At 61.7% G+C, this 7,269-nt stretch overlaps 2 protein-coding genes across 3 annotated transcripts in view; both read left to right on the plus strand.

Moving 5' to 3' along the window:
- The first annotated feature begins 2,465 nt into the window (after positions 1-2,465).
- CHLRE_09g407100v5 (uncharacterized protein) lies at positions 2,466-6,641 on the plus strand. Of its 2 annotated transcripts, none has more exons than XM_043066195.1 (9): positions 2,466-2,808; positions 2,901-2,954; positions 3,203-3,283; positions 3,691-3,839; positions 4,005-4,158; positions 4,468-4,533; positions 5,036-5,188; positions 5,542-5,679; positions 5,957-6,641. In XM_043066195.1, exons 1-9 carry the CDS (start codon positions 2,638-2,640, stop codon positions 6,095-6,097), a joined length of 1,107 nt encoding a protein of 368 aa, XP_042921492.1. In that variant the 5' UTR covers positions 2,466-2,637; the 3' UTR covers positions 6,098-6,641. The 2 variants fall into 2 exon arrangements, with proteins under 2 accessions (XP_042921492.1, XP_042921491.1); XM_043066196.1 differs by having other exon boundaries at positions 3,236-3,283.
- Positions 6,642-6,785: 144 nt separating this feature from the next.
- CHLRE_09g407110v5 (uncharacterized protein) overlaps positions 6,786-7,269 on the plus strand; it is a 7,342-nt gene continuing 6,858 nt past the window's right edge. The window contains exons 1-2 of the mRNA XM_043066197.1: positions 6,786-7,064; positions 7,152-7,222. Of these exons, the coding sequence (XP_042921493.1) occupies positions 6,840-7,064; positions 7,152-7,222 (296 nt within the window). The 5' untranslated portion in view covers positions 6,786-6,839. The remainder of the gene's footprint in view (positions 7,065-7,151; positions 7,223-7,269) is intronic.

Consider the following 7,269-nt stretch of genomic DNA (forward strand, 5'->3'; position numbering starts at 1 on the left):
AAACGGCGTCGCTGCTTTTGCCGATCGGCGAGGGCGCATGTGCTTCGCACTCACAATGTCTTGTCAAATGTTTATTGCCTTGAGGTATCATCGTCTACCACAAGTCCGCGACTGACAAGAATTGCAACCCGATGGCGCTATCGAGCGCCGGGATCCTCCAATCCCTTCGCCTCTAGTCTTACGTCTTCCTCGCGTTTCCGCAAAGTTATGCATCGCTTGGGACAAGTTGAAAGGCGTATTATTTGCACAAGAACTCTGGCTACGTTCGGGTTTCCCGAAATAACTCAAGGTAAAACTGTCATAACCGAGGGGGCCCCACCCGGGAACTCGATGCGACCGCAATGGCTTCCGCCAACCAATGCGGCTGACGGACAGTTCCTATGCACGACGCCCGCTGGCCGCTGAAATGTACACCCGGAAATGTAATAGTGGCCCTGGCAGCGGTAGAACTCGCGGAAGAGCTTGTAGTAGGACAGTCGGAAAAAGACACATCTAGATGCCCCAGGGCGCCGTCCGCAGGGTTATATACTTGTGTGTCGTAGAACTTCCGTGTTCCGCCCACACTCTCCCCCTTCTGGACTGCACGTCCCGGGCAGTCACCACGCTAGCGTAGAGAGTACCTTCTTCGGCAACCGTTTTGTCTGTGGCAGTGGGGTGACCAGGCCCACGTCGCGCATACCCCCCCGCCAAAGGTATCGCCAGTAGCCAACTTCTGTTGTTGGTGCCATTTGTGACTCTCGCATAGCCGTAGCGACGGACTTTGAACCGACGTCATCAGGATTTGAACCCCTGACCTTATGTGGTCGCGTGCGCATTGTCCGCAGATAACGCACGTTGGGCCCTGAACTCGATCCACGAAGCGGTGCTGGAAGACTGTTGTAGGACAGTCGGAAAAAGACACATCTAGATGCCCCAGGGCGCCATCCGCAGGGTTATATACTTGTGTGTCGTAGAACTTCCGTGTTCCGCCCACAGAGCTCATAACAATGTCCATGCTGGCCAGCCGACAGAGCCTGCGCAGGCCTGCACCTGAGCAACCATTATACATGCTAGAAGCAAACGTGTCTGCAAGGCTTACCATTGCGTATAGAAAGACATGACAAGCACGGGTGGGCAACTGCATGCCCGCGCAGATCTTGTCGCCAGGCTTGCAATGGCGTACATTTCAGCAGCCAGTGGGTGTTGCTCATAGGAACTTTCCGTCAGCCGCATTGGTTTGCTGTCCTTGAACGGCCGCCCGTTGGAGCTACCGGGGACACTGACCGGCTCAAAAACACACTGTGTCTCCCCAGCCCGGATCGAACGGGCGACCTAAGGATGTCTTCACACGATTACAGTCCTTCGCTCTTCCAGCTGAGCTATGGAGAGTCATCAGCGTACTGCACTTATCCAGAGTCGAACTGGAGACCTCCCGCTGTTTCGCCCCGAGACATATGCCTCGGACTTACTAAACGGGTGCTCTAACCAACTGAGCTATAAGTGCGCTGCGGTCGGAGAGAATCGAACTCTCGACCTTAGGATCCCCCAAGTCATATCGAGATATGAGACCTACGCGCTAACCAACTGCGCTACGACCGCTCGTTCATACCAGCCTGCAGGCAATCGCGTTTCCTCGCTTCTGCGACGCGTTTCCACACGAATCCGCGGGCCTTGTGCCCGCTGGCATACTGGACTGGTGCAACACTTGGCCGCACAGCAGGGGCATAGCAGGGGGTGGGGTGGGGAGGGCCAAAGAGGGTGCAACCCGGGCCCCTGGTAGACTGTACATACATCAGGGCAGAGAGCTGCTGCCCAGGGATTCAGCTTCTGCTGCTGCCCATACTTGCCAATGCTCCGTAAGTGCCGTCACCTAGCCAGCCCTTGATGCAACAGAGTTGCTACTGGTTAGCAGATGGCAGCCAGCCGTCACTCGCGTGTTGCCTTTCATTCATTGTTTTGTCCCTTAGGGGCAACATGACAGGGCAGTAGCTGGGCCGCGTCCCCAGAAGCAAGTCACGCCCAGCCCAGGCATCCTACGGGACTTTGCCAACCTGCCTTACCACTGTCCCATCGCACGCCCAGCCGAGGCACCCATGATACGCTGGGGGCACTGGGGGCACTGGGGAAGCACATTGGCCAGCTTGGCAGCAGGGGCGGGAGGGATCAGGGCGGGAAAACAGCAGTGGATTGGGGTCCTCAGGTCCGCAGGTGGGGTGAAACACGTGAAGGAGGAGTTACATGCACATGGCGAATGGGGGTGTGACATGCACATGGAAGGGGAGTGCACACCAGGGGTCATGCACGCCTGGACTCCAACGCGTGGATGAAGCCCAAATGTCTAGATGCACCTGCGGCTCAAAACCATCAGCAGTTACTGCCAGCTCAGGGGACCATGTGTGCAAGCTGCGAAGCCGGGGGGGGGGGAGTCCGCCCAGGACGGGTCAGCAGATCGGCCACGCGTGCAGTGGCGTGACCCTGTCAGTAGTCTTCGACCATTTCGTATGCTGCACGCTTATCGCTTGCTGATCACCGATTAAGATGTCGCGACAAGCTTTTCGTGGCGCTTGCCGCGCACTCAGCGGGCTAGCAGCCCGCAGCGCTGTCGGAGTAGAGAGTCACGGGGCTGGGAGCGCTGTGGTGCGCTCTGTAGCTAGCAATATGCTTAGAGGCTCGATTCTCTCGGCGCAGTCCACAGGCGCGTTTTCGTGTGGCGCGGCTGCGGTGATGCCTAGCTTGCGCTCAGCGAACTCACTGCATGGCAGCTTTGCAGCTTCGGCTGCATTTTCATCACCAATTTCCACAACGACGTCATGCTTGGATGTTTCCCAGGTGCGTAAACACATCGGTCCTGGCAAACTTGATTTGTTTGTGAACGCGCTGCGCCAGCTGCTCAAGACTGACCGTCGACCGTTATTCGACAGAACCAGGAGCGTGGGCTATCGACAGAGGCCACTGGCGAGGGCGAGAGCGAGGACGTGAGTCCGGGGTTCAGGGAGACAGGTTCCAGTGGGACACGGGGCGTGTGCGCGTGTCCCCGAGCTTGGGTTTCTGGGCCGCTTGCTGGTAGCTTTCGGTGTCAGGTCAGGCGCGCTTCGGGAAGCTCTTTGAGAAGGGGGTTTGGGAGCGGGAGTTGCAGGAAACGGCGCTTGGAGTTCGAGGGTCGTGCACCGAATACGGTACACGGCATGCCCAGGTCAGCGCTCGCTCTCCCGCGCACTCACAGGACCCAACCTATTTACGTGGCATCAAAACGCAGAGCGGTCTAAGAAACTCCGACGGGGATGAGGAGCCACCAGACCGCCGAGTGAGTACAAGTCTGAAAGAGGGGATGGATGCGGCGGATGGGGTTTGGGGGGTGCGTGGAGGGGGCGTACAAACCTTGAAACGAAGGGTGGGGCCAGAGGCCAGCTTGTGCTGTTTTGAAAGGGCTATGCGTGAACTACGGCCATTTGGGGTGCGTTATGTAGGGTTGGGGTCGTGTCTCGTGGTTGGCTGCTGTGCGTGCGGTATGCTGTTGAGGCATACGGTTGCATAGCGGCTCTGGCGGCATATGGCACGCTGCCGTGCCCTGCACGCCTTGAGTTCGGTAACCCTTGACTTGTACAAGGCCCGCGATCAAGCCGCCCTAAGCTCCATCACCTGAGCCCTCCTGCAAGTGCTGCAAACGTTAACCGACCCCCCCCCCACCCCTCGACCCGGTCGCCAACGCAGAAAGCGTACGAGTTTGAGCCGGGGGGGCGCGGCCGTGGTGGCGGCGGCGGCGGCGGCGGAGCGCCGTTCCAGCGCCGACCGGCCGACGCGGCGGCGGCGGGCACGGACATGCTAGAGCTGGTGGCGACGGCGCGGGAGCTGTTTACACGGTGAGCGGGAGAGTGAGTACGATTGCAACCAGGCGGGATCGAGACTAGGAAAGAGGGAAAGAGGAAGCGGTTTAAGGGCCAGTGCTTTCAGCTAGCTGGCCCTCCATCCGCCACACATATCAAACACACACAGAGAGCAGCTAACGGCCTTGTGTCGCTGTGCAGGAATGTGGACTCGGGCTCAGGCGGCGGCGGCGCTGGCGGCGGCGGCGGAGGCGGCGGCGGCGTGGGCCCCCTGCCGCCGCTGCCTCGTGAGCTGCGCGAGGCGCTGTACGGGCACCGCTGGGACCGCGTGATCGTGGACGTGCGCCGTACGCATGTGGGTGCGGGTGTGTGTGTGTGTGTGTGTGTGTGTGTGTGTGTGTGTGTGTGTGTTGGGGGGGGGGCGGGGCTTGTGGGCATGGGCGTGGGCCGTGGACGGCATGCGCGGGCGTGTCCGGTCAGGGTTGGGGTTTGCTGGTTGGCGCCCGGTTGGGGCTCATGGTCGAATGTGTGGAATGTGTGACCACCCCGCCACCCGTGCCCGCCACCTACCCGTTCGCAAACACACACACACACACACACACACACACACACACACACACACACCTCAACACGCACGTACACATGCACGCACGCGCCGCTGCAGACGCCTGTTCGTGGCCGCGGCAAGCGCGAGGAGTACACAGCCATGGTGGCCACCGGCAACATGCGGGTGAGGGGGGGGAGGGGGGGGAGGAGGGAGGGGGAGGAGAGGGAGGAGGGAGGCGGGAGGAGAGGGGGAGGGGGGAGGTGGGAGGAGGAGCGAGGAGGGAAGCGGTGGGCGGAATGTCACGCGCGAGGGTACATGCATGGTGAGCGGGAAGGGGGAAGGGGAGGCACGGCGCTTCCGCGTGAACCTCACACCCCTTGGCAGCCTCCGCCGACCGCCGCATGCCCCGTTGCAGCATCCCACACCGGGTACCGCACAACCCCTCCACGCCCTGAAAGCATGCCAGTCTTCCATAGACGACCACCCCCACTTCCCCCCCCCCCCGCCCCTTCCTCACCCACACCCCACTCCTCCCCACCCCACACCCCACCACCCCACCACCACCCCACCACCACCCCACTCCTCCCCACCACCACCACTACCCCACCACCAACCCCACCACCACCCCACCACCAACCCCACCACCCCATCCCCCAACCCCACCACCACCCCCGCACCCCACCAGGGCGTGTTCGGCCTGGGCATCGGCGTGGCGGAGTCGGCGCAGCTGGCCACCGCCCGAGCCCACCTGGACAGCCTGTCGCGCCTGGCCGCCGTGCCGCTGTACCGCGGACACACGCTGTACACGCACGTGGACCACACCTTCCACCGCCTCAGCGTAAGAGTGTGTGTTGGGGGGAGGAGCGGGAGAGGGGGGAGAGGGGAAGGGGGAGGGGGATGTGTTTGGGGGGTTGGGGGTTGGGGGTTTGTTTGTGGAGGGAGTGGGGGGTTGTAGTTTACCAACCCAAGCTAGACCAAACCAAGCGGGGAGGGGGCTGAGGTGGCGGTGTCCGTGCAAACCCACCACCAAAACACCAATCCACCAAACCGCCAGCAACAACCCCTCCTGCCCCTCCTCCCCCTCCTCCTCCTTTCCTCACCTCCCCCCCCCCTTCTGAGCTTGTGCTCAACTTCTCTTCCCCTTACTCCATCATGAGTGTGACACCTCCGCCGCCCCTTTTCAACACCCAGATCCGCATGATGCCGCGCCCCGCCGGCTGGGGCCTGCGCTGCCCCGACCTGCTGTACGAGCTGTGCGGCCTGGTGGGGCTGCGCGACGTGTCCATACGCGTGCGGGGGCAGCGCGGCAGCAGGTTCTTCGTGGCGCAGGTGGGCGGCCCCGGGGGTGGAGGGGGAAGGAGGAGGCGGGGAGGAGGCGGGGCTGGAGGAGGACGGAGGGGGAGTGAGGAAAAGTCACCAATGCCAACGAAGGGGTAGGGTGGCGGGGGCAGGGTAGCTCAAGATACGTCAACCTCTTGTCTTTCCTCTCCCACACAACCTCCTCCGCCTTCCCGCCCCCCTTCTTGGCTGCGCCTTCTCTTCTTGCATACTCATCTTTGCAACCCCCTCCCCTTTTGCTTTTTCTCGCGGGCGCCTGGCATGACAGTGCTTCCAGGAGGCGCTGCAGAAGCAGACCACCCCGCACGACGGCGTGGAGGCCACCGGCATGTACATCCGCGAGGTGTTCCGGGGCGGGCCGGGCGGCAGGCTGCCCTGCGGCCTGAGGCGGGGCGTGGACGTGATGTGAGCAGGAGGAGGAGGAGGGGAGGAGGAGGAGGAGAATGGTTGCAAAGATTGGTACAGAGGAGTGTAGGCGTAGGGGTGCGCGTACCGAGGGGGGAAGGCGGGGGTGTTTAGGAGAGTGGAGGAGGGGAGGGAAGGGGAGCACGTGTGGGGAGGGGTGAAAAGCACGCTCCCACAGACGTGTTTGCGAGTGGTGGGAAAGGGGGCAGAATTGCGCTGGGGACTGATGAGGCTGCTGTAGGATTGATGCGGGGCCTGGGGCGGCTGTCACTGTCGGTGGGGGGGTACTGACGTGTACTGCTCCTGCGCGGCACGGTGTGGATATGGTTACGTGACGGGAAGGGGCGGGTACTGCTAACAGAGAGCCAGACGAGCAGGGGGCAGGACGTCCATACGTGTTTGCGGGCTGGCGGCGGACATTCGTGGAGTTCGGTTTTTTTGAGGGTGGCACGGCAGAGAGGCAGTGACACAGAGCTTCTTGGGTGAGCGGCTTGGAGCCTTGGAGGAGCCATTTGGTTTGGTAACATGTTGTGTAACGGATTACGGTTTGATGTGCTCTGGATTGTCTCCCGCTAGGGAGGGCCCATCGCTGCATGGTGGGGGATTGTGAGCCTCTGAGCCCGCCGCCGTATGAGTCAACCGCAGCGCGACGCTTGATCCCGCGTCAGTCATACCAGTGTCAAGAAAAGCTATTGAAGGTATATGACGTACTTTGAGCTCTCACAGTCATTTAAACATTGCGGAATATGGCAGCCGCTCGGCTGGAAACAACAAACGTCGCGCCCGTCCGAAGCTTTCAGGGCCTCGCCGGGAACCATGAGGCCGCAGAATCAATTATTCGATGGGCAGAGTCCTCCAGCGAGCCGGTCCTGTTTCCGGGCCTTCTGAAAGACTGGCCGGCGGTGTCGCGATGGCGCGGAAGTGCGGGCTTGCGCCATCTGGAGGCGCTAGCGGGCGAAGCTGATGTGCAGGTGCGGCCCTAGAATTTCTGAGTCGTTTTGATATTATTGTTGCGGCAAGAGCTGGACCTGTCATGCTGATTTTAATTCGGCCCTCAGGTCATGGTGTCTCGCTCGCGCGCCTTCTACGGCGACCTGTCTCGCCACCAGCCCGCCACCCTGGCGTTCAGGCAGCTGCTGGGCTTGCTGCGGGAGGGCGAGCAGGAGGAGGAGGAGG

This window comes from Chlamydomonas reinhardtii, chromosome 9, assembly GCF_000002595.2.
Source record: "Chlamydomonas reinhardtii strain CC-503 cw92 mt+ chromosome 9, whole genome shotgun sequence".
Classification (NCBI taxonomy): Eukaryota; Viridiplantae; Chlorophyta; class Chlorophyceae; order Chlamydomonadales; family Chlamydomonadaceae; genus Chlamydomonas; species Chlamydomonas reinhardtii.

Coding starts and splice junctions, on each gene's coding strand:
- CHLRE_09g407100v5 (XM_043066195.1), top strand. CDS start 2,638: ATGCTTAGAGGCTCGATTCTCTCGGCGCAGTCCACAGGCGCGTTTTCG. Junction 4,159..4,467: donor TGGACGTGCGCCGTACGCAT/GTGGGTGCGGGT, acceptor GCGCCGCTGCAG/ACGCCTGTTCGTGGCCGCGG. Junction 4,534..5,035: donor TGGCCACCGGCAACATGCGG/GTGAGGGGGGGG, acceptor GCACCCCACCAG/GGCGTGTTCGGCCTGGGCAT.